This window comes from Spea bombifrons, chromosome 4, assembly GCF_027358695.1.
Source record: "Spea bombifrons isolate aSpeBom1 chromosome 4, aSpeBom1.2.pri, whole genome shotgun sequence".
Classification (NCBI taxonomy): Eukaryota; Metazoa; Chordata; class Amphibia; order Anura; family Pelobatidae; genus Spea; species Spea bombifrons.
The window spans coordinates 35,471,932-35,499,244 of record NC_071090.1 but is presented as its reverse complement, the minus strand read 5'-3'; the positions used below and the strand labels follow the sequence as shown (position 1 = coordinate 35,499,244).

At 36.8% G+C, this 27,313-nt stretch overlaps 2 protein-coding genes and 1 long non-coding RNA gene across 4 annotated transcripts in view; 2 read left to right on the top strand and 1 right to left on the bottom strand.

Annotated features, from left to right (window-relative positions):
- The window catches only part of RGS14 (regulator of G protein signaling 14), a 37,246-nt gene extending 29,674 nt beyond the window's left edge, over positions 1 to 7,572 (bottom strand). The window contains exons 1-2 of one of the 2 annotated variants that reach the window (XM_053462972.1): positions 7,497 to 7,572; positions 3,857 to 3,985 (exon numbers count right to left, since the gene is read on the bottom strand). In XM_053462972.1, the coding sequence (XP_053318947.1) occupies positions 3,857 to 3,985; positions 7,497 to 7,520 (153 nt within the window). In that variant the 5' untranslated portion in view covers positions 7,521 to 7,572. Of the gene's footprint in view, positions 1 to 538; positions 664 to 3,856; positions 3,986 to 7,496 lie in introns of those variants that run through there. The other variant, XM_053462973.1, reaches the window with a different exon arrangement.
- A 5,430-nt stretch (positions 7,573 to 13,002) lies between these two features.
- On the top strand, positions 13,003 to 25,345 carry LOC128491337 (dynein assembly factor with WDR repeat domains 1-like). The gene is made up of 12 exons (XM_053463652.1): positions 13,003 to 13,145; positions 13,862 to 14,040; positions 15,260 to 15,465; positions 15,953 to 16,090; positions 16,311 to 16,494; positions 18,656 to 18,675; positions 22,584 to 22,725; positions 23,450 to 23,540; positions 23,868 to 23,962; positions 24,200 to 24,354; positions 24,523 to 24,706; positions 25,182 to 25,345. The coding sequence occupies exons 1-12, from the start codon at positions 13,043 to 13,045 to the stop codon at positions 25,296 to 25,298; spliced, it is 1,614 nt and encodes a 537-aa protein (XP_053319627.1). The 5' UTR covers positions 13,003 to 13,042; the 3' UTR covers positions 25,299 to 25,345.
- LOC128490877 (uncharacterized) lies at positions 17,246 to 18,957 on the top strand. Its single transcript, XR_008353984.1, has 3 exons — positions 17,246 to 17,308; positions 18,656 to 18,754; positions 18,866 to 18,957. It is a non-coding gene; the product is annotated as an uncharacterized LOC128490877 (long non-coding RNA).
- Positions 25,346 to 27,313: the final 1,968 nt, after the last annotated feature.

The window sequence follows — 27,313 nt, the reverse complement described above, 5'->3', positions numbered from 1 at the left end:
GTACCAGTTGGCTTCCCCTGATTCAGAGCATCACAAAAACACTCAAATATTAGCAGTGTGGATTCACCGGTCACAATGACTAACATATTAGGAAGTAGGTACAAGTTATGAATTTTATGTAGCAGAAAAAGAAAATATCATTAATGCTGCATTTATTTCATTTCATGAAATATGCAGTCATATGTCCTTATTCCTTACAACCCCCCCCCCAAACAGGCAAGCAGACAGATGTTGGCATGCTTCTATCTGTTTACAAGTTTTTGTCTAGATTTTTAGATTACTACATAATGTGTTTACTGCATAGTTGAAACTTGCAAAAAAAATCTACAAGGACTTTGTAAACATTCTCAAAAACATTAGAATGTAGCTCTTGGCTCACGGCATGCACAGAATGATTAGAATTAAACAGAACTTAGCTGAGTGTGGGCGGCATATATAATAAACGGGAATCCATGGCTAAGTAGATAGACGTTTGCTCACAAGGTAATGCCATACCTGCTCTTGTCACCTGCCTCTAATGTTTTAATGAGTCACTTACCATTCGGCCCTTAGGAATGTCCAGGTATTTCATTTTCCCCAGCATCCCCTTGTATTCTGTTTTAATGGTTCATCGTTTAGACGAGAGTATTTCTTAAGTGGAGAAACTAACACCACCCTGCTTTGTCAGTCTTTGGCATCCTCAAAAGCCACACTACCTCTTTCCATCAAAGCCACAGGAAGTGTTGCCATGGAAACCAGCCCACAGCAGGAAGTTGGGTTTGCAGAAGAAGAAAAACTCTTCCCTTCTCTTGCGTGAAAATTATAATCATGACATATGTGACAAACGTGGATACGTTACAAAGCTGTATCATAATCACCTCTCATGTTTCTTTCTTATTTTCCACGTAAAGAAATATTGCTTCATGCTTGCAGCTATGTGAGCTACAAGTGTACTGATTCCATCACCCATGATTTAATTTCCTCTGTTTAAGCCATTTTTATAAGTACATGATGCACTGTACTCTGTACTCTGTCCACTTAAGACTCATCAAACAGTAATTACAGAACGTAGCAAATATGATAGTGCCATGAGTACAATGTGTTACAAAGACATATTTAGACCAATATATATGGTTAAAATTCAACTATGACCCAATAATTACAAAACTTTCACAGGATATAGAAGAAAGAAACTGTCTCAATTTCATAAGCCATATCAATATAATTAACCATTTAAAGTAACGCCAATGGCTCCCTTCATAATCTACACCGCTGATCTTCTATTAATACAAAGATCCACTCATCTTCTAATATTATTTGTTTAAAGCTCTTCCCTGAGGAACATTTTGCTAGCCCCCAATGTTCCATCCATCATGTTTCGGAGAGATAGATACTCAATGCAATAATACTTATTTCATATGAAACTCAGTTTTCCACAATTACTACTTTCACTTTTCATAAGCAACCCTATTTTCAAGACTTGCAGCCAGACAAGTGTTATATGACATTTTAAATCTATGGGGTATCACAAAACCCATGCCCTAACCACAAACTTTTTTTCATAGCTTAAAAGAAAAAAAACATATAAGCAAGTCAGACATGGTCTATCTGAGACTCTTCCCTACATGCAAAACATTTTCCTACCATCCTTCATGGCAGACTAGATCTTACCCACTTGGCATTACATTTACAAGGTGGCTTCAAACAATGGTTAAAAAAAATCTAATTATAATATACTACAATAACAAATGTCTGAAACTTCTTTCCGTAATTAACAAAACCCCTATCATCAAGACAGCTGATTTCCTATGTTGTGTTTGGGACTATCTCAGGGAAACTTGTTGACAACATACAGAGATGCTAATTGCAACCATGTTGTTTCACTATTGCACAAACAAGAGTCTTCTCCTTTACCTAATTATACAAGATTAAATCCAGGAAAAGGTCACTCCATCAATTTGGCACATTCATTTGCTACTAAGAAGAACTAAGTAACAAAAACATGTAATGTCTAGACTTTATTTTTTTATTTAAACACTAGACAATACTAATCAAATTGTAATGGACGTTTCAAAAATTCAAGACTGTTTGCTTTTATGGAATATCTTATCTGAAAATGAAGCATTCACTTTTAATGCCATTTTTATCCTGGGAAAGCAACGCACAAATATTGCATATTTATATTTTTATGGCTTTTCATTTTGTATTTTCTTCTTTCTGTCTTTCATCGTGCTTCTTCTGTGCAGTCAATCTATACTACCACACGTGCAAAATTTCCACGCAACCCTGCCCATCAAAATGATGATTACTTTAACCCTATCAGTCTGGAATGTGCAACGTAGCAGACAATCTCATGATTGCATAATAATAATTTTGCGGACACATATCAGTATTATTTCCTGTACCATCTGTACAAGTGCATTTAGGGTGATTGTACATGTGGGCTGTGATCTAGATGATCTATATATGATTCAACACAACAATCTTTAGTATAATATGTAAAATTTGCAATGCAAAGCTCAGACTTCAGCCTCTTGCTCTTCTTTCTTTGTATGCCTTTTCTCCCACTAAAGTTCAGCCTATATAAAAAAAGGGCTACTTTAAACACCCACCTTCAGTTACTCTCAAATTAACTCTTTAGTTAACGGCTACATCTCCTATCAATGTCTCCAATTCTACTGCCTAGCCTAGGTGTCATTTTCAAATCTTGTCTCTCCTTAAGGGAGCACTCTGGCACCCATTGAAGTAAATGCACAATGTAGCCCATGTTACTCCAATGTATTTACTGTATGCACTATCCACTTGTGTTCTGCAGCACATATATATGCAAACTGAACTCCTACTGAAATCAATGTGAGTTCACTTTGCATACTTGCATGTGCAGGCAGTGTATGCTCCAGGGTTTGTCTCCTCTGCCTGTTAGTTCTTACAGTTTTATGCGTCTCGAATGTGTACTGAAGAAACTGGCAAACTGATGGATATCTATTAACAATCAAGAGTCAAAAGCGTATGCCATATGTGCAAACAGCTGTAGGGATAATGCCAAAACATTATTAACAAAAAAAAAACAACCAAACATGACTCTCATTTACAATCAGTGTAAAAATTTGTGCCCCAGAAAGCCATGTGGGTTATGTTGGAAGACTGTGGAGAGAATAAAGTGGACAACTCAAGCTAATGTTATCTGTGGGTACATTACGTCTCTTGGTCCAAATCTGACACAAAAGTAAAGCAGCTCTTCCAAGTGCTCCAAACAGTTCTTGGTCATTTTGGTATCCTCTTTATACAAAGAAAACAATTTATTTTTCCTAAAGTGTCTTAAATGAAGCAGTACAGTCTCCCTGCAAATCGTCCCACCACACCACCAGGAGTACATCTTTGTATTATTGCTAAAGGCATCTCTGGGAATGTCATGCTCTTATCTGTGTCTTTCTTATTGGCATATTCACAATGTGGCTTAGATCATCTGTGGTTTTTACCAAGTTCTGTTAAAATGATACTTTATTTTGATGTGAATCTTGTGAAATTGCAACATAAAAACTGCAGAGGTTTGTGTTCTATGCTTCTCAATACTCAATATTAGTAGAAGGAAATATGTGCACCATAGTAACCCCCTTAAAGCTTCTAGTGATACCTACTAGATAACCTTTATAATATCCTACCTGTGTCGGAAAATAATAATTAAAGTAAGAGATAAAGATAACATTACAGAAAAAGAATTACTATTAGCATCCCTATAGTGACTATATACAATACACTGGTTTTCTGTTTTAAAATGGCTCTTGAAAAACAGTGGATTTTTGTTTGCATTACCTTAACAGTCTACAATGCAGTGGAGAACTATAAGGCACAACAAGACCCCAGGCTTTTTTATTACCTCCCTTGTCTCCAGTGAGCGGTTGATGTAGAAGGATTTAGAAGCTTTGAACTTCTTCCTCAACGTGGACAGACGGCTTCTGGAATTTCGGACCTCCCAAAATGAGAACTCCAAAAACTGAAGAGAGCACTGAGAATAAAAGAAAAGAGCATCACTGAAAATAAAAATAATGGCTGGTCCTCGGGTTAAGACATTCAAATCAAATATTTGGATTTGAGTCAACTTAAATGACAAACAAGGCTTATGGAGGAATTGCTAATATAAGAGGGAAATACACAATACCATTGCTTACCATATTGTTATCCTCTAAGACAGTTGTGCTTCATCTACTCTAATGTGATTAGAGTGTATTTCAATTTATTACACTATAGCACAATGCATCCTGGGAAGGCTTGTAGAGAATATTAGCTGAGCTATTTTTTAGCTTTTACTTTGTGTTTTCTTCATCCGTTCTTTCATAATACCTCTCCTGTACGGTCGATCTGTATTGTCATACATACCCAAACTTTTCTGCAACCAGCTACATCCAAATCACATTTACTTTAGCCTAACCAGTCTGGAATCTGTAATTTATCAGATAATCTGGATTGCGTAATAGCAATTTTGTGGATACACATTAATATTATTTCCTGTACCATCTGTACAAGTGCATTTAGGGTGAATGCACATGTAGATTGCGGTCTGGATAGTGAGTACATGATTAAATACAATCTTTATAACAATATGTTTCTTGATTAGTATATTTTAGAGAAAGATCAGTGTTTTTGTCTCTTTGCATTCCTTTCCTCAATAATAAAATGGTTGGCGGGGTTCATTCATAATTTGTGTGTGTGTGTTTTTTTCTTTACCTTGGATGACCCCTTTCTCTGTGACAGCTGTCACTAATGGGAGGGGGACATCAAGTCATAATGTAGGTTGCTGCCTTGTATAGCCTTTAAAATTGGCAACAAATACCAGAATCCCTGCTGTAATCATGTGGCCATCACTTAAAATTTCACAGTTGGCACTTAACATTTTCTTCTAATTTTTAGTTTAAAATTAATCTTAACTTGAATTTATTCTTGCTCCTAAATTGTATATAAGATTGTTCAATAATATTTCACTTGACTGTGTGTGCCCGATCACAAGAGAATCATCGCATAAGTTACATTATTAAACAATTTCTTGCTAAATAACACATAGGGGTTACCTATAACATAAGTGATTCTAACGCAAAGTCATAATTCTGCTGTTATCACCATGGCAACCAATGGAATGGTCCTATTGATGGTCATAAGGTGACTTTTTTAACGTTATATTTTAAAATGCTTTGCAGGATATATTACATCACAGAGAGTTCAGGACATCCAGATGGGAACAAGAGATACATGACCCGGAATCGCTGAAATACAATGTGAATGTATCAGTGAATGTAAGAAATACAATGTGAATGTATGCAATAAAAGTTGTTATAGACAAATGAACATGCCAAATTAATTGTAATAAAGTAAAAGAATTATCAATCTACAGCATACATGTATCAAATATTTAGCTTTTGTCAGGTATCACTGCTTACCTGCAAGATTGTTCTAATTAAAAGATTTTAAATGTATTAAAAATAAACAAGAACTAGCTAATCATACACAGAAAAAAAGACAATAAGCTTATGTAAGTAAGTAAAAATGATACGGGGGCCCAACTTCAGAGCTGGTTAGCCCAGATGTAACCCACTGTTGGCACATGGGAGGAACGACATTGAGAAAAGAGATTTCTAACCCCACAGTCATAGTCATTTTCCAGCAAAACCTTGAGAAGATCCATTTCTACCAATAAATATGTCAAACACTTTTCACAAATGAGATATTTTTTATAATCTAGAGCACGGATAGTGGGTCAGCCACTTCCAACGATGGACTATTTCTTTTTTAGCCAATATTTTTATATATCCCAATAATTTTGTCAATAGTCTAGAGAGACCTTCAGGGAAAATGTGGAACAGTGCTATCAAAGGATCTCTATCCTGGTCATCAGGTCAAAAATCCATGTCCAAAAACCATCATATGTGATTGGGCCTCTTTCAAAAATATACACTAAAATCACAGTGCATCAAATGAAATGATACTTGATAAATAGGTAGCAGCACATTTACAAATTAAACTGTCCAGGATATGATAATATTGAATCGTGTCTTTCGGCATACATTATATTTATTACATTATTTTTAGATTTTTAGCAAAGTACAGCAAGTTCAACCTTTCTTGCTTCCTGTGGCAGGTAAACAGCGTTCAAGCAGATTGTCCAATATTTGTTCAGGAAAGTTGCCATGACAACTTGTTCTTCCATATCTGGCGTCAATGAGTGATACCGGGGCCCTCAGTCATCACTTAGTGACGGCTAATTTGTACCATGGCAACCAAGCTCCAGTAACATTACTATATACTATTACATTGCAAGGTCACTATGAAACGTGTGACTCGATGTATTAAAAAATGTATGAATCAATAACACATACATGACTTTCACTCTATGATTGAGGATCTGCATGTTGTTACGTAGTATGTAGTGCCAACAATTACAAAATAGTAAAGTCAGACCTCCAATTTCTAGCAATGGTCTTACCATATTGCAGCTAGTATGACAAACAGCCGAGACAGACTAAATAAAATAAAACTAAAAGTCAAATAGACTTTGGAAGAATACTTCATGGAGTCCTTTGTATGAATGTATGCACCGTATGTATATGTGGAAGTCATCCCACAATAAAGAACATTTTAATGTATATTTCAGTAATTTGCAAGAATATATACAGTTTTCTTAATAATGAGGACACTCTTTCTGTGTTTTCATTTTAGCATTGTATATATATAAACATTGTGGCATTATTTGATTAATGTACATCATTGGATCGTTAAGTAAAAATAAAGTGGTCATAAATATGGTGCTTTATTTAACATAAGCACAGTTCCAAATAAGCAGGTAGAAATATGTGGCTATTTTATAAATGACTCAATTAAAACATTCCTGGCTAGTGATCAGCAAATATCGAAACCTTGCAAAAGAGCTTACTTTACTATTTTGATGTGTGGTAACCTGTATACCGCACACATACAACTGCACTCAATATTCTGTGTTGTTTTCGCCTATTAGTATGTGTCCTTAAGTACTAAAGTTTTAGCAAAATATAATAATAATATACACAAGATGTCATTTACTGTAAAACTTGAGTGTGTCTCTAACACATTTGAGGAGCAACACAAAAACCATTTTAGATGACATCATTATTATTTATAAACAAGTTCCTAAGCTATGTCCGGTTTAATGTCAGAATTTGACGGCAGATAAGACCTATTTGGTCCATCTAGGCTGCCCATCAGGCAAAGGATAATGGAAGTTTGTAAATCGCTTGCTGTTTGTAGTTCACTTGGTGCGTTATGGCTAACTGTGAGGTAACAAATTAGGCTGTAATATCTAGAAACATTATCTAAGTTATCTAAGAAGAGGAGTTATTGAAGAGAAGTCTGGTAACACTAAGGTCATTAAAGACAGAGTGGCAATACATGAACAGACAACAGCTCAAGGGAACCTAAACACCATGTGTGCTACAAAGAAGCAGGTAGTGCGGAGCGATGAGCAAAAATATATTATAAATAAGGAGCTTTACCTTCCTCTCAGGTTCTGCGAACATCCTTGATGGCAAATGATACTCTTCAGAGCAGAGAATATGGTGAACATCAGGACAGGAGCAGACAGTAGTGTAAAAAGGGAGAGACTTTTGAACTATGGAAAAAATCCTGCAGATGCTGACGTCTGTAAGAAGCGTGCAAGCTCTCGCTCTGTCAGGAAAGTAAACAACACTGTGATTATGGAAAGAAAGTACCTTGGACCAAAACAAGCACTGTGCCGGGGCTAATGCACTGAGCCCTATCAAGTGTTTGAGTGCTCTGCTATTACTGAGTACTAAAATCAATCAGCCCTTTCCATAAAAGAACCCTTTAACATAAGCATAATGATAAGATGTAAGTGAGATGAGGCTCTTGAAACACGAACAGGCTTAGGAAACTCGTTTAATATCCAAGCAGAGTCCTCAAAATTTAATTGGGCGCACTAGTTACAAAAATGAGTATGTTTAAGTTTTAACTTAAAAACATAGACTTTGATGGCAGATGACCATTCAGCCCTTCAAGTTTTCAGATTATTTCTAAAGAAAAGGCTCAAACCTAAATCATAGAAATATTCAATTGGATGGCAGATAAGAACCATTAGGCCCACCTGGTCTACTCGTTATTCCTGCTGAAGGACTCAAACTTAACTCATTTTAGAAATTTAGATTTTGAAAGCAGATAAAAAACATTTGGTCCACCAAGTCAAGAGTAAATGGACTGCACATTAAATAGATGGAATGTCTTGACTTGCTGTACCTTTCCCTGTATAAACAGCAAAAAAGAATAAGCTCATCAAGTCCATCATGTTCAACCTTGCTGTTTGTCCAGAAGAATGGTGTGTCCAACAGGGGCAAATCCTTCTTGAATCTGATTTCTTACTGGATCAACAAGCTATAACAAACCCTGTCCTTATAACCAATTATATCTGTATATTTTTCTTTGTTAAAAAAATAATCTGGCCCATACTTAAAGGTATCTATAGCACAAAGTCTGTGAGTGGTGTATTCCACGTTGTTTTTGTTCTTGAAAATTACTTTATTTAAGTCTGAAACAATTATGTTGTCTTCTTTGCACACTCCTGTTAATGAACAAGTCACCAGAGAGCAGCTTGTTTTGTCCCATATGTATTTGTATAAAACTATCGTTTCCCCTTTAAGATACCATAGTTTTGTAGTGGAAATAAATTCAATTCTCTAGCCTCTCTTCATAACCTTGTAGCCTAGACCTGCACCGCATATTCAAGGTGGGGTCTTACCATTGACTTCTCCTGTTAGTCAATACCTCTGTTTACGCATGCCAATATCTGTAGCTGCCTTACATTAAACACTGTTGCCAAGTTTATTGTCTACAATTCTTCCCAAGTTCCTTTCATTCAATTACTTCCCTAACACAACCCTTCTTTAAGGTATTATTTGTACAATGATTTATTTTACCAAAATGCATAGCTTTGCATTTGTCAGCATTAAATCTCATCTACCATTGCCCAGTTCTCCAATTTCACTAAATTTATTTAGACAAAAGCATCGGGAACCTGACCATTACACCAACAGGGACTTTTATGACTAGAACAGCTTACACTCTCCTGGAAAGGCTTTGCGCAAGATTTTTAAGGGATGTCTGTGGGAATTCACTCTTATTCACACTCTCTCTGTTACTCACGCTCTCTCACTATCTCACCTTCTCACTCATTTTTATTCACGCTCTTTGATACTCTCACTCACATGCTCTCACACTCACATTCTCGCTCTCTCACTCTTATTCACACTCTCTCACTCTCTCTGATGCTATGATCTTCGATATGCATTTCTCATTATCTACTTAAGCTGTTCTGGTTTTCCTTTTTCAGTCTTTGTTAGCATCTTTCTAGTTTGTAAATGATGCAGCTCCCTTTGTGCTTTAAATCTCATTCTCTTTGTTTCTTCCATTCTGACTGACTGTTCTTTTCAGCCACCTTGGGTTTAATTTTCTTCTTTTGTATCTGTTACCGAAGGAGACATGCTTATAAGTGGATTTCATTAATGTTAGTTTTAAGAGATTCCTCTGTGTTCCTTCCTGCAAACAATCCCAGTCAATTAGCTCCATGGATTCTCTGTTTTGGTGAAGCTTTTATTAGTTGGCTTTTGTGAGTTAATTGCCAGTGTCATCATATTGTGTTTACTGTTTCCCAAATGCTCCCTTACTTGAATACTCAACAAAAGCTCTATGCTGTAAGTTCTCCATATCCAGACAGGTGTATGTTCTAGTTGGTGTCTCTACTAATTGTGACATGAAGAAGTGAGTTAACAAGTACAAAAACTATAAAGATTAAGCAAATAAGTCCACATGTGTTTAAAACGTTAAGAGATTGTGGAGAAAAGATCTGTGTATACTACTATACAACACCTTACACCTACATCGTTATAGGATCATTAACAGTGTTTTGCAGGTACACCCTATTTGTCTCCAGATAAGATTTTTACACCTTCCACCTTTTTGTCCTATATTTGTACTAGCATAGTATATAGATAATTTTTTAAAGTACATCCTGGTTTCCCTTCTGTCTATGTTCCATTAAGTTTCTTTTATATAAACCATTTCAATTCTATAGATGAATGATATGGCAGAACAAAGCCTACAATGTCAAGCATTAAGGAGGACAGCCTACATTTATTCTAACAAAACACTTATAATCAAATTAAATAATTTTAAATAACTAGATATTAATCCTAAAGTAATGCTTTCTAAAAAAATGTATTATAATCATAAGAAGAAGGAGTGTTGTGTATCAATTAAGATGAGGTGGGAACTTCTGGCTAGTAAGGTATTGGACAGGACGGAGACACTCACTACAACAACCCTAGAAAGAAGATTCATTTGTAAGAAAAAAACAATTATTAACAGTCAGATCCCCAGACTTTAGATACATGCATTATTAATGCACATCTGGAGAATACCCAGCCCAGTGGACATGTGCAAATAAGTGGCCCAGTAATGAGACTTTGTAAAACACACAAGGCACACAACACACTTATTGGATTTTGTTTGTTTTTAAACTTGCAAAAGATCTTTACTGTTGATAATTGCCACGTAAAAAGAAGTACAATGTTTCTGGCAAGACATATACAATGTAACACTTGTGGCTAGAGAGAGCGATTGCTTACATTACCTGAAGGAAAAGGACTAACATATGATTCTTAAACAAGCTTTCGTCACATGTATACAGTTATATATTTTGTAACTGTGGACTGTGTCTAATCGTGTAGAATCTGTTGAGCTTAAGTTTACAGACTTAAGGCATCCCTTCACATGTAGTTCTGCCATTAAAGACAAAATGAAGAGGAAGAATAATTATCCAGCAAGGTAAAAGAAGAAAAACAAACAAAAAGGGATGTGTGAAAAGGCAGTGATATACCTCAAGAATGTATAAAATGTATAAGATTTAGAAGACATTCCACATGGGGGCTCTATACCATGAACTTGTATAAGTGGTTACCAATTTCAGATAATATGTTTTCAGTTCTTAAATTCACAATATGCAATATGTTATGTATAATGTGTATTACCCCAATCTGTCTTTTCTCCTGCTGTCAACACAGAGTCAGATATTAGCATCCACACTACCCAGGGGAGTCTTCTCAAACCTGTCTCACCTGTCCCCCTGTCTTCTGGGCACCCCCTCATCCAGCCCCTGTCTTCTGGGCATCCCCTGCCCCCCCCCTCAGGTGCTCACCAAGGAGCTATACTGATCTGAGAACAGCCACATTGTCCATGTTTTATCATAGACATGTTGCATATTATAGTATGAGACATCTTCTCCATGTGACTGTGGAGTTCTAATATGTCCAAGATATCCACTACTACTGAAAATCTTTCCTTCTTCCACTTTTTAGCCAGGCATAATTTAGTGGCAATGAAAATAATTTCATTGCCACTAGGGTACAAATAATTTCCTCATCCCAGAGAGAGTGTCCTCCATTAAGTGCAATAGGGCAACACCTAGAGTTTGCAGGACATCACTGCCTGTGACCTTGCAAATAATTTGGACTTTCCTCCACAGTCCCTGAATATTGGAACAAGCCCACCATGCACTTATTGCATTTATAATCATTCCTGTCCAAAATATGTTAACAGAAAAGCAAACCATAGACACACAAGGATCCAGTTGCTGCCTAAAGTCTTTGCTACTCTAGACACTCTGGTGGTTTATATATGATACGTTAAGTAAAACACCCAAAAAGACTTAAGTAGAGATCAGGGTGCAGTTGCCTCCTTTGCTAGCCCTCCTATAAAAATCTTCCTCTACAGAGGAACCATATGTGGTTTTTAGGCAGACCTTCATGTTAATACTAAAGGAGTGTAATTAATATGATAATGTAACAGTGTCTGTATATTAAAAGATAATCACTTTGTGGATTTTTTATGACTGTTAATGCTGGTGGAATGCTTTTGTTGACAATCATGTCTTCTGTTGACATGATCCATACAACATCTGCAGTAGACTTGACCTAAGTCAGTTTTATAGAGGTATTTAATAGCTTTAGAACAACACAGCTGAACTATTAAATGTGGCTTTGTTTCCTAGGTTCTGGCATTGCCTTCTATGAACATTTTTAGATTTTTGTTCACAGCCATACATTTGTACATTGTAAATGTAGGGTATCAGTTCTTGACATGATTGTTTGTGGAGTGTTGCACCTTTCCATCTCCTTTTAAGTGATAAGCAATGTGCTAGCTGTCCAAACAAATCGGAATATTGAATGTCCTAACCCGTGAGAACTATCGGCAACTATAGTCTTGGGACATTGTCTTTATGAGGTTGTGGGCGGGGGAACAAAGCACATTGTCTACTTGGCTGCTTGACAATGAAAATTAGCAAAGTTTTCAATGCAGTGTCTGGTTCCCATAGCAGCCGGAAGTTAAACAATTATGCCAAACACAAGTACACAAAACGCAGTAGGTGCAGCATAGCTAACCCTTGTCACACGATCTGTAAAGGTGAAGCAGATACTGGTTACTTCTGATTCAGGTACTGCCAACAAACTGGCTTGGGGGGTCTCATACTCATTAGATGGAACTTATGCTGCTTTTTCCTCTGTAAGTTATGAAGTAGTGTGAGATGGTGCATGGGTGCTGAGATTACCTGCTGGTTTCTAAGTCCTATCACCTGAGTTTGCATAATATTTATAGTAGTATTTACTTCTATTGAGAGGTTTTAGCATGGGTACCACGGTGTATATTCTGTTTATCCTTAATTTTGCTTAAAAATAGAGACTGCAGGAGTGGCACTGTTATTTATGTTTGCGAATAACTCTATTTATGTTTGAAATAAACCCAAGAGTATCTGAACCTAAGGACAAGTGTTCATTACAGGGTGGTTCATCTTGACAGAACTGTTGGATAATATTTATATTTAGTACTGTATTATACAGGCATCTCATGGAAAATGGGCAAACCTTCCATATGGGTCATAAACACTACTGTTCAAAAGTCTGCATTATTTAAGATGCATTTTTTTCTAGACTCGCATAGAACAATATTTGAAAGCAATCAGAAAACAGATAAAGTTATGGCGATGCAGAAACACCTAAGCATTCGTGATTGCCACCCTCGAGCCATTACTGCACTTGGTTTCCATTCTGCAAAACGGGAGTTTCTCACTGGTTTTGAAGGTATGAATTCTCATAATATACCACCCAAATATACCTTTTGAGGTGGAACAGTCGCTTTAATCCCTCTGTTTGTTTTTTCCCCCTAAAAGCCTGCAAATATGTTTAGAAATGAAATTAGAGAAGTAGATTGTATGCAGTTATATAAACAGCTATCAATAAGTCACAAAAGCACATAATAAAATAAAAGATTGCACCTCCCCATACCCCAAAACAAAAGTGTCCCTCCAGCCATTTGACATGTTGTGTTGTACATCATGTGTTATGTTCTACATTGAGTGTCAATTTTTCTTAAAAGAAACATTTAAAAAAGATAGATGGGTGTAGGGTTGACAAAAGAAGCAGAAGGCCAGCTGCTTTGACCTGTAAGCAAGTAAAGTTGGTCCTAATTACATGCTCCAGCTAGGCAATTGTGAACCTTCATTTTGGCTTTTTTCCCTCCAAAATCTTGACAATAATTGGTACCCTGATATGTCAATTTAATGGGATTATACTTAGAAATAGTAATCCTAAATTGAGGATTAATGTATGTGTAGGTTCAATATATATAATAATGTTCAGGCTTTCTTGTATATGACAGAGATTGTTGTGGACTATTTCCACATATTAAAACAAGCTTTACCGGCTTCATAAAGTATCCCAAGTTGCATGCAAATACATTTATTTGCTGTATGTTTTTTGGTTCTGATTAAGCATTATCACCTTGCCTCTGTTTGTAGATGGAGTGATAAAGTGGTGGGACCTGGACAGTGGGCGTCTGTCTCAGTCAGCTTCTGAACACTCTGGAATGGTCACTAGTCTGTTGTACTGGGCACAGACTAGATTGGTTTTATCTTCTTCAAATGATGGCTTTTTGATAGTGTGGACCTCAGGAGCTGTTGTGCTAGACAAGATCAAGGTATGTTATACATTTGATCGGAACAGATTACTTAATAATGTGGAATGGTGTTTTCTTTAAATAAAAGGAATGTTTACAGAAATGTTCAAACTAGGATAGGTGACCATACACTAATTAGCTGATCTCTAACAAGGGAGGTTCACTGAGCTTGCATAGGAGTGCACCCCATCACAGCCCTGGACTAGCTGTCTACAGTGCAATCTGAAGCTAAGAGTACATATAAGCCACGTGCCAAAAACTGACCATAGCAAGGTTGACTGGATTTGTTTACTAAATAGCAAAAGTTCCAGGGTTGCCATCAGGGTATACAACCAGTACTATTGTACCAGGCTCGGTCACCTACTTGACCGCAGGGAAAAATGGCCCCTACCACCACTACTGCTAGGTAGGCACTGTGGGCTGCGCTTCCTCAGTCCCAGCACGTCAGAATATCACATTATTCCACTTACATAGCGTGTAAGGCCCTTGAGGGTAGGTTGTGTATGTGTAAGTCTAAATAAATATGTACATGTGTGTAAGTATATTGCTGTATTTTGTGTAAGTGTGGTGTTAGTGTGTGTTACCATATGGCATTAGCATGATTGTGTATATCCGCATGTTGTGTTAGAGTATGTATGTAATGACGTATGGGGTTAGCATGCCAGTGCATGAGTTTATGGTGCATAGCATGTGTATTACTATAAGGTATAGTATAGTTTATGTATAGTTATAGTGGGTGCGTGTATGGCGTTCGAACATTTGCTTTTGGTGTGTCAGGGGTGAGCTGAGGGTTAGTGGTGCCTGGGAGGGCAAGAGGAGGAGCAGGAGAAAGAATGTGTGTGTATTCATGTCTACAGTGGTAGTGGGTGTTTAAACGAATTTGTGTCAGTATGTGTGCATGTTAGTTATAGGGAAAATACTGCACCCAGACATCACTTAGTCTAGGCTTGCCTCTATTCTTATGAGACGTGCTTATGGGAGAATCTTAAGGCAGAGTGATGGGTGGAGCAACAGGTGGGACAGGGGAACATGGACATGGGGCTGGCTGATGGGAGAGGTACGAGGGCCCAGGTGTAAAGCATATACTGCCTCCCAAAATTTCTAATTGTGGCCCTGAGTGAAACTAGAGTGAGTTCAAAGAGATGAAAAATCTAACCTTACAGGATGGGACCAACAAGTAATGTTATCCAACAAAGGACAATCTTTCAATTACTGAATTATAACATGTATATGTCTATAGTTGGGAAGCCCCATCTTCAGCATTGCAATCAACTTGAGGCGACATCTCCTGGTGTGTGGTTTCAGCAAGCATCTTTCTGTCTACCCGTTGGATGAGCAGAAAGCTTCTGGCCACATGATTGACTTGAAGAAGAAATTCTCAGACAACGTGCACACTGACATTGTGTCATGCGTGTTGTGTCTAGACAGTCAGATCTACACAGTTGGGTAGGTAAATCATTTGGAAGAAAGTTAAGCCCAAACAAGGGTGTAGAAATAATGCAGGGCAGCCATAAAATAACCAAGCAACCTTAATGCTGCATCCAAGGCTAGATTGAGGAGCTTTGGGCCCTGGAACAACTACACAGGAAGGGCCCCTTCTCTGGATTTTCTGGCTTTAATAACCTGTTTCCCCCCTCTGCTTTCTGCCTACCTTTTGTAGTTTTACATTCTGTGTGAAACATATTCCCAGTTATATAACATCCACAAACATTTCCCTTTCTCATTCTCATTCTTCACCTACAAAGAATGTATGTATTAGTGCATTGGTCACTATTTTACCGTTCTGTTAAATTATTGTTGACAGGCATGCCTGTCTAAAGGAGCCATATTCAGTCACTTGTCAGCTGTATGTAAGGATAACAAAACACATAATACAAAATATGACTGGAGAGATTATATAACCGTTTCCCTATTCATTTCTATTTTTGTTCAGATACGACAGAAAATTTATAATATTTGACACTTACCAGACTCCCGAAAAAATGTGTCTCAAAGTTGTCCATTGCAATTCTCATGCACATGAAGCTGGCATCACGCATCTCCTGCTTGTCCGGGAACATGAGAGTACAAGGTATACTGGTCAGAAAAGGCCCACAATATGAGATAAAGGACTTCAAGAAACGTATTCACTATAGTTATATAGTTTTTCACGTAGCATCTATTTAACACCAGTTCTCAGTCATGATGGATCCCATGTAAAGAATATGTAGGGCATATACAGATGTATAAATTATAAATTCGATATGGTAGAATTCAAAACAAGTAACATAATACTCTTTTATTTGTGCCAGGTTCTTGACAGGGTCTTTTGATGGCACTGTTGGTGTGTGGTCTCAGGATGGGCAACTGATTCAAAGGCTGCGAAACTTCACTGGTGTGATCACTGGGATATGCTATGTGGCACCTGTCAAAACGGTGTGGATCACTAGTGGTATCGGTCATCCTCTTCTGCTGGACCCACGCTCTGGGGATATTGTAAGTAGTCTTTTTGGTTATTTGGAACAAATGTAATGTGTGAAAAAGTTTCATTTATACCATTGTCAGACACTAAGACTTAGAATAATGTGTTGAAAACAATATTCAATGAACAATGGATGTTCTTGTTAGTTTACCACTGATGGGTTTGTACCCTAAACAGAGGTTTTTTACAATCCCTCTTTCACTGTTCATAATGTTCACAAAACATGCTTTACACAACACATTGGACACCAAGTGTCTGTGATGCAACCTTCTATGTGTGCTTGTGGAGAAGTTTTAGGAAAGCCTGCCAGAACAAGTAAGGGGATGTCTCCTGCTACTATGCACTGTGGGCAGTGTCTATCACTGCACAGCCCCTCACATGCATAACTAGACTTAGAAGATGGCCTTACATTCAATGGCTTTCCACCAACGAGTTTTACATACAAATGCTTTCATAACAATCAATTCCTTAAAACGGTAGCATGTTCAATATCTATACCTGAACTATTAGCGTTTTCCTCATCCATGTGTGCTTTTATTTATCAATGTAATTTTACTTGGTGGAAACCCAAATAATTAATTCTGCATTCCTTCAGTCTTCTGAAGGAATAATAGAATAATGTGCTGCCTAAGTATGATGGTATAGCAGATAAAGCCTCAGAAATAGATATGCATAATTCATATATGTGTTAATAATACTTAATTTTGAAATCTGGCCGATTTGTATTTTTCTCCTAGATTTCGGATTTTGTGGATGTTTTCCAAAACCAAGACAATGTTCCCCAAATAAAACGGCTAGTATGTATTCCTGAATCAAGTCATGTGATTGGTATGCCATCATTTAAATTATTACAAAATTACATTTTTTCCCCCAACATAACACAGGAGTATAATTAACACATACTGAGGATAAATTAAATCTTTTAGCATGTGCCATATACAAGCATGTGCCATACACAAACGATATGGTGCCTTTTTCTTTAGGGACTCAACTTTAAGCTGTCTCAAAAAACGAAAGTGAAAAGTAGATTACTAATGAATTAATTATTAATTAATAATTGATCAATAGAGTGTAATCTTGCAAGGCCCACTTCTCTTTCACGTTTTTCACTCTTCACAGTTCATGGTTTAAATAATTACATGAATGTTGTCCATTCATGTGTAATTTAAAGTGCATCTATACTTTTTCCTCTCCTTTTTTGTATATAAAGAAAATTTCAGGATAGTCTCAGTAAGTTAAAATACAATGCAGTGCTACAGATTTAGCTTCATATTAAGCAATATAGCCATGTCAGGATTAGAAGGAACTTGCCAAGACTGGGGTACTTTGACATAGTTTTAGGCTAAGGAATACATGGCCGTATAGTGTGACAGTATCCCCAATATTTATGCTTCAGAAAGGTACTTTTACATAGCGTTTGCTGGGTGTGCACTGATTCCTTGTTTTCTTATAGCAATAAATAAAATGAGAAATAATGTAATGTATAATATGGTGAATTAGAAATGCTAGTCCTCTAGTCTTCTAGTCTTTAGGCTGGGGAGGCCACTGAGCCCAAGGTATCCCTGTGTGTGTTCTGCGGGGTGCACAACACACATACTAGCTGTTTGCCAGATAACACAATAATAAATTAACTCCGTCCTTGCCAGCCCAGCTTCCATACTTGTAACCACCGAAGGTACTCACCTCCCCCCTCGTCCAACATAACAAAACAGCTCCCTGTGCTGCCATCTACTAGTGCTAACCACCAGCCGACCATAAGCTCGGTGGGCACGACCTAGGACATTGACCTTACCACAAGTGGTTAGGGGAGGATTGAGACCGGCCTTCCATCCTTAATACCACCTTCCATATCCAGCAACACCAATTCCTGACCGGCAAGGTCACGCCACCCGCCTGCTGTGACAAAGAAAAGAAGTGAGAAAAGGGAAAATGACATAAGAAAAACCATAGGGAGGGAGGGAAGTGACTGCTAGCCGGCTATCAAAATGGCAATGCCCCAGGTCACCTAAAGTTCACCCCTATATCCCCTCTGAAATGCACGCCCCCACGCCATGCACCCACTAATCACTACCCACTCACCCACACTCATATATGTGCCCTGTACATTAAGCTATGCTAATTCCTGGGGGCCTGAACAAACCTATAGTATCATTATGTCTTTGCTCCTTCCTGTAGGATCCAGTCGACACAACCAGGTGACAGTGTGGAAGTATAATAATATGGGTTGTGTTACTGTCCTTCATGCAAAACATCCACTTGATTGCCTCTCATACAGTAAGTGGTCAACATACTAGCTTATATTCAAAATAATATATATATATATATATATATATATATATATATATATATATATATATACAAAAACATTTGTGTTTTTTTTTAAAGCTGGAAAGAATGTGGTCTTACTCTTTTCTGGTGACAGCAAAGGCACAGTTGACAAATGGAAAAGAAATGATCTGTCTCCTTCTACTTATAGGTAGGATGTACACAAGTCCCATTAATATATTTGGGTGTAAATAAAGCAAATACACTTTATGTTGTTATATTAGGGTAAACAAAAATAAATCACCTTTATCTAAGAACACAGAGGAAAGGTTCATTGAAAGACCAGGAAGTGTTCCTGGTGGAAGGGAACATGTGCTTACTTTTAGGTCTCAAATATTAAATAGGTCTTTAATGGAAACCTAATGTTCCCTAAAAATGAATCATACACAAACATGAGTCTTTCTGTCCCGGATATATTGAAAGGACTGCAAGTTTAAAAATATAATTATAGGTATGCAGGGGACAGGGATATAATACTAAAACATTAAAGTAAGGAGCAGGGAAGTAAATATAAATAAAAAGAAAGAAGTCACAAAATGTTGCCTTCTAATTACTGTTTTAACTAAGATAAATCATATATTTAAAACCACTTGAGTTATGTTATAAAAAAACATTACACACCATGTATATAGTTGCAAAGTTAATAAACAAATACATAAATATATAACCCGATAATAACTACACCCCAACTGACCCTGTCGCTAGATGCGGAGAAAGCCTTCGACAGGGTCAGCTGGAGATTTATGGCCGAAACACTCAAAGCCTTTGGATTTCATGGAAGAATTCATCAGGCAATAATGGCCCTGTATAATAAACCTATGGGCAAAGTAGTGGGTCCGGGTATTAAATCGTTATGGTTTCCTTTCACTAATGGCACACGTCAGGGCTGCCCTCTATCTCCACTCCTTTACGTTTTAGCCTTGGAGCCACTTGCAAGGGATATTAGAGCGGATCAAAACATTAAGGGATGTGGAAAAGAGGGCACACAAAAAATAAAACTATATGCAGATGACATTTTACTGACGGTTAAAGACCCATTAATATCAGTTAAACACATTATGAAATGGATAGATCAATATAGTTATGTATCTAATTATAAGTTAAATATTGATAAATCGATTGCCCTTGCGTATAACCTTGATAGTACTCAAAAGCAACAAATCGAAACATTAGGTTTTAAATGGGCTGAAGACTCTCTTACCTATTTAGGAATAAAAATTAACAAAATACCAAAATCTTGGATGGAGATTAATCTCCTCCCTCTAATTAAAGATATGAATGCCTCTTTTAAAAGCTGGCGAGGATTATTTATTTCATGGTGGGGCAGATTAAATGTAGTTAACTCATATATCTTGCCAAAATTTATATATATATTTAGGATGATTCCACACATGGTCCCTACAAGCTGGTTAGATTTAATCCAGCAATACATTAACAAATTCATATGGGGACCTAAAAAACCTAGGTTAAAATGGCAAATAATGGCAAAAAAGAAGAGTAATGGTGGCTTAGGACTCCCCCTCGTGAGAGAATATGCTCAAGCCGCCTTGTTTACACATGCTATTCAGATACAAAATAATAAAGCGCCACAGGAATTTTGGTATAGAGAAGAATTCCCAAAGAAATACCCTCATAAAGAACTACAGTCTTTGTTCTGGATCTCCTCTATGAAAGCTATAGAATACACCGAATCAGGAACTAGCCTAGCTCTTCAACATCTTGTAAGAAATTGGCATTGGGTTAAAGCTAAACTTGGACTTGCGAATTTGATAATAACTAGCCTCCCACTAACTATAATAGAACATACGAATGAAAATCTAAAGCTTTCCAGTTGGAAACAAAAGGGTATAATATTAATAAGCGATTTAATGCAGGGAGATACACCTAAGACTTTTAACCAACTTCAATCAGAATTTAATCTCCCAATAGAGGAATCCTTTAGGTATTTAAGGGTTAAGAGCTATCTCTTAGACTCCTTACCTCAAAATACGGATTTAACAGTATATAACTTGTTCAAACAAGTAGTAGAAGGAGAGGATAGCAAGAAACTACTGACAAAAGCCCTAAATCTGATCAGACTATGTAAAAAAGATTATATTTCTCCAGCACTAGCAAAATGGGAGAAAGACTTGGATATTAAAATCAAACCTGAAGATTGGAACAAAGCCTTAAATACCACTTATAAAAATATACATTGTTTAAATTTAAACGAGTTACAATTTAAAATTATGTATAGGTGGTACTTGGTTCCTACTATCTTAGTAAAAATGTTCCCTAATAATCTCCCAAATTGCTGGCGCTGTGGTGCAGAAAGGGGAGATATGCTTCATATTTGGTGGAACTGTAATCCAATTCGAAAACTTTGGCAACAGATTTCACATAAATTAGTCCAGGCATTTGGGAAACAGTGGAAATTAACGCCCGAAAGAGCGTTACTCCATTTAAATCTGCCAAATAATGGAAAAAACAATATAATATTCCTTCTTCATTTATTAACGGCAACCAAAATAGTGATTGCTAGAAATTGGAGATCCTCGGCTCCAATTTTATGGACTAAAATAAAAACTCAGTTAATACATCAATGCCATATGGAAAAAGGAATATCAGTTCAATTTCTTTGGAATCCTGAAAGATATAAGCTATGGGAAGGGTGGATAGACTCAGTGAATGATGGTAAATTTGACCCTGAAAATGAAAGAAACTTATTTAGATAACTCCATAAAAATCACACACTTTTGAGTTTTGTTTTCCCGTTGATAATAAACCTGGTAAAGACAAATAGAATCAACTGTAAGTCCTGTACGTCTATGTGATGTTATATTTTTGTTGTCTTCTTTAAATGCAGAAGTGATAAATGTTTATTTTTTCTTATGTATAATATTTCTGGATATCATGATGTTAAGATGATTAGTCCTCAAGTTGTTATCTATTACTCTGCATTTTTGTTTAATAAAAAAAAAAAAAAAAAAAAAAAAGAAAGAAGTCACAAAATGTTGCCTTCTAATTACTGTTTTAACTAAGATAAATCATATATTTAAAACCACTTGAGTTATGTTATAAAAAAACATTACACACCATGTATATAGTTGCAAAGTTAATAAACAAATACATAAATATATAATTAAAGGAACAGCCTTGATGTTAAAAGTATGGTTCAAATGAACACTTTTATTCCTCCAAGTTGATAGCCAGTTGCAGCTGAACTTACAAGTTCCTAAGAACTTTAAGTGCCCATTGAATTGAGTTGAGGTCTTAGAGGGACACTCGAGTGTCCCAGGAACCCCCTAAACAAATATGGAATATGAAAGTGCTAAGCATTTAAGTGCACATGATGGCTGGAGTTTTCCTCTATGATGAACATAAGTAGGGATCCGGTACCTTTAAGTTACAGCCAGATGCTACCTAACCATGATTCAACTTGACAAAATTTAGGAAAGAATCATACAATATGGAAGACACACGACCGCAGAGGAACGGGCTACAATGTTTGCAAAAAGACCAGGTCAGAGAACAGAGCAGAAGGCCCCAATCTAGGCTTTATCGAGCAGGAACTGCTGGTTTGAAGAGAAGGGGCATCGCATTCAACAATCAGCAGGCAGACTGTGTGCAGAAAAACAGCTGTGGGTACACAAGGTTGGTGCTACATCATGCATCTCATAAACCAATGGTAAAGTTTAAAATCATAGTTAACATCATACTTACAAAGTTATTAAATGTCTCTATGTGAAAGCACACGTCTGTAAATATATCTTAGTAGCCACTTCTAAATAACTGGCAGGTCTCTGTTTACCGATGAGATGGATGTGTTGGTTATGGCTGCAACGAATGGGGACATCTATTTGTGGGAGTTTGATGAGTCAGAGACCGCTTCAATTCCTGATGAAACAGCAGAGCCAGATGACTCCCAGAATCTAATGAAGGTACTATTATTGCAAATACAATGTTGTGTTTAAAATACATGCTGCCAGAGGCCTGATGCAGTGTTTCTCCTTCATCCTCACACTTTGACTTCAGTTCCTCTCTCACTTGAATCTGTTTTAAGGTTCTCCCTAAACCCCATCTGAATCTTTCATGTTAGCCCACCTTTACATTCCATCCCTTTACTCACTTTTATCTCCCTTCACCCACTTTTTTACATGATTGATCACAAGAACATTCCCACACACACATATTTCTGAGGTTACCATTCATGCTTTTTTGGAATATAGGTCTTTAATGGGCCAGTTTTACAAGGAGGCAGAGATCCCTTTCTAGGACTGTGGCATGCTTTCTTGTGGTCCTCGTACAACACGTCATAATGTCTAGTTACAAAATGAAGCTGTAAACGGTTATGAGATATTTTTCTATGTGAACTAGATCACAGCTGTCTTGGCCTCAACAACTGAACGCAATTGGATTACTCAGCACTTAGGACCACATAGTGTTTAACAATGAATATACAAACTGCTGCAGTGTTCGGTTGTTTATGAAGTTGTGCCAATGTAGTTCCTGTCTTTCCCAATTAAATTAATCTTAACCTCCATCAAAGTCAATGCGGCCTGTGCTCAGGAAAGTCTTTGTGAAACTGCAAAGAGTAACATGAATATTATTGTTGCATTCACCACAAGTTTGCTTAATTTATAACTGAGTTTTTCTCGTGTACAGAAGTATGAACATTTTCTGGCTCCAGAATCTATAGCAGAAAGCCCCATAGGTTTCTCCAAGAAAAGTCACGTGTTAAACAAACATCTAGTAGGTAAGTGTTACTTTTATTGAATTTCATCAGTGTATTCAGTCTCAAAGAGGGACATTCTGTATATCGTCTGATGTACACCGGTGTACGTGTATGGACACTTTGCCTACCCCTGAATAATGGGGTATTTCATAAGCATTCTACATAGCATTGAAGCACATAAAACATCTGTCAATCTGATAGATCCACCTGTTAAATAAGAAATTTGGGGGCTTAAGATTTATACAAATGACTACCCTTTGTATAACTATATATATGTGTGTGTATTTGACATATATTGCATCTGCTACTCTGTATTCACCTGCTGTTCTATGTTCTTGTGATGTACAGGTATGACCTGCAGGAACGTGTTGGCCGGTCATTTTAAAACTGTGACAGCTCTAGCTATAATTGGAAAGGAGTGCGGATTTAACACTGTTTATTTGGTGGGTATTAAGAATTCTCCAGGGGTACAATAATTGGAAATGCTTATAGACACCTTTAGAAACTAAGTGATTCCAGCCAAACATTTGTATATAACTTATTATTACGGCACATTCCATTTTACAATAAATAGAGCAGTATTTTACAGAACATGCTGTGTGGATGTACTAGTAATGCAGTGTATTCAGCTTACCAAAGTGTTTATGTGAGCAAATAGTTTATGTTCTGTTTTCCAGTAGCTTAGTGGTGGTTGGGATCGCAGACTTTGTGTTTGGGATCTGGAAAAATGCACCCTCATAGAGACATTTTCAAGACCCGAACAAGAGCAGTGGAGTGAGCTGAAAGAAGTTGCCTGTGATGGATACATAATGGATATATGCTATTCCCCAAAGAGGTTAGTAGATCTAACATGAACAAATAACTTTTCTTCCAATATGTACTTTACGATCCTCGTTTTTTGAATTCACACAGGACTAGGTTCACTAGTCAAAAATCCCTTTTTCAAGAAAAATGTATTTCTATTATATATATATTAATATATATAATAATTTATATGTTTTAGGAAAGAGTTTGCCTATGCGTCCAGCGATGGGAAAATTTACATCCGCAATTTCTCCACTGTCAGCTCTGAAATGACACTTGTCAACATCCTAATAGGCCATGAAGCAGAAGTCACAACAGTTATATGGCATCATCTGATAGACAAATGGATCAGTGGCTCTGAGGATGGAACCATCCGGATATGGGTAATCTAGCAAGCTGCTATATGACTAAAAGTGCTTTACAGATCTGAAACTCACTATGAAGCCATTTCCCAAGTACGTTGTTAGATGTAGTAAAATATTTATACAGCTGCAAAACTGTAAGGGAAAAAAAGGAGTGGTTTCCCAATCACTCCACCAAGTTTGAAAACAGATTAAAAAAATGTAATTTCACAGCAAAAAAAAATAAAAGATAAAATCAAAATATAATAAAACAAATAAAGTACATACTAACACAGAAAGAAAACGCAGGAAGACAGCTATGTGATTAAGAAAAGAAAAAAAACATCACCAGATTTCATGTCGAAACATGGAGGAATCTCATTATTATTATTATTATTTTCTATTTATATAGCGCCAACAATTTATGCAGCGCTTCTCATGAAAACATGAACATCCTTGACTGATGCCTGGTGGGAGCTATTCTAACATAATTTGAGTTTTTGGGGTTTTTTTGCAGAGTGAGCATGGGGCACACTGTGAGAAGGTCCTTGTCACTAAAGAAGTTGTCACTTGCCTATGTATTGACAAGGTGAACGGATGCATTGTGGCTGGAGTCCAAGACACAATTCGGTAAGATGTGACAAATAAAGGTACTCGTAGGGTAGAAAAGGAATCAATCTTTACATACATATAGTGCCATTAATATAGTTGCTCTGAAATCCATCCAGTGCGTCCATCATAAGTATTGTGATCAAACTTTGTATCATTTCCAGTGAGTTTCCATGGAAGCCCATCAGCCAGGCTAGGGTGCAGATTTAAGCAAAAAGTATAAAGGCCTTATTATACCGTGTTTCTTGCAGAAATATTATTCAGTAGAACACTTCTCTGTCAGGTCCTCATGCAGAGGACATTAAATCCCAAATCCAGCGGCTGTGACCATATGTGAGTTCAGTAACCAGAATACAAGGGAGAACACAATTAGACTTTTTTAGTCTCCAAATCTGGCATCTACATTTTGTATTGTTTTTGTCATCTCACTTAGTGTGAAGAGAAATTTTAAAAATTGGTGTACACATCTGCCAGGTTATATGGATAACTGCTTCTGATGTCAGCTCTTTTCCCCAATCAGGGGTTATAGAAAGGATATAGGCACCTACTTAGTTTATAGAAGTTCTGTTTTCTTTTAATATTCTTTTTAGGCTACACCAATAAAAGTTAATTTTTAATTCTGTTTAGGCTACACCAATAAAAGTTAATTTTTATTTTCCTAATTTTTTCACATAAGGTCACAGAAGTTTTATTCAGAGTTAAGTAGAGATATTAAAATAACACAATAAATACATGACGTTTTCTGTAAATAGTTTGAGTACAGTCCTGTTGTATGTGTTTTGTCTATATCTTCTAAAAGCTATTTTAGTGTAATGGGACAGTTTTTTTGTATCTATCAGGGTGTATGATCCAGATTCTATGCTTCAAGTTCAGTGTAACCTGGGGCACAAGGACCTAATACGCTGTGTTGTTCACATTCCAGAACTGAAGCAGGTACAGTTACAACATAATTCTATGCTTGTGATTTAATCATGTTTGATGTCCCTTCTCACATCGTACACATGCTATGTGATGCCTGATATTGTTTACAGCCAGGAGTGAACGTGTGATTATGCCAATACCAGACATTTTTTTAGTTACTCAATCCTAATCTCATTCATTGTTTAAACTGTAAAGTCTTACCCATTTTTGACCATAAAGTAAATCCTGATCGTAACACGAAATCTTCTGTAGCTGATTCTTCTGTAATCTCAGTTCATCTTATTATTGTGACAGAGCTCAAAATGAAACTCTTGAGATGCGGTCTACCTTGGTCCCTAAGCAGATCAAAGTGGGGCAGACCCATTCCTGAAAATGCTCTTTTGACATAAAGCTCAGACATGAGTCCTGGAGATTTGATTACGATAAGAGCTCATTGCTACTCTTGTTAACACTAGTGCTAAAGCCTGGCATGTTTATTGTATGTATATAAGATAGAGCCTTTTTCCAATTCCAAAGTTGCTTTAGGGCTATGTATGTATCATAATGCACACTTGCCTAACTATCAATTATGTTGATCGTTCTCTTTGCAGTATGTTTCCGCTTCATGGGATAGCACTGTGAGATTGTGGAACGCTTACTATAAAGCAAATAACCACCAAAGTCCAGGAATTTAAACAAATACATCCAGGACCTATAACAAGCCTATCTGGACCAGGGAGTTGAAGAGATTATTTTCTTTGTTCCCTGTCTGAGCGATCCAGGGGAACCTGATAATAAGCATTGCCAAGAGAACTCAAACATGGGAAATATAATATAAGCAAAACCAGCTAGACTGGCGAGTGGAGATCGTACCCTGGTCTTGGTGGAGTACAAAGACTCTGGATAAATATTTAAAGAAGAGGAACACCAGCGTACAGTTGTTGAAAATGAAGTAAAATTAAACTAAACTATATTTCTCTAAGGAATAAAATACAGTATTACACGGAAGAGTAAAGTATTGATTGTACATTATAGCCAATGCTAAAATTACACTTGTTCAACTGCTATACCTTAACAATAATAAAATCATTCATCGTGAAATGATTTGGGCTGGGTATGTTTATGCTTATTTTTTTTTAT

Coding starts and splice junctions, on each gene's coding strand:
- LOC128491337 (XM_053463652.1), top strand. CDS start 13,043: ATGGCGATGCAGAAACACCTAAGCATTCGTGATTGCCACCCTCGAGCC. Junction 23,541..23,867: donor GTTAAACAAACATCTAGTAG/GTAAGTGTTACT, acceptor TGTGATGTACAG/GTATGACCTGCAGGAACGTG. Junction 24,707..25,181: donor ATGGAACCATCCGGATATGG/GTAATCTAGCAA, acceptor GTTTTTTTGCAG/AGTGAGCATGGGGCACACTG.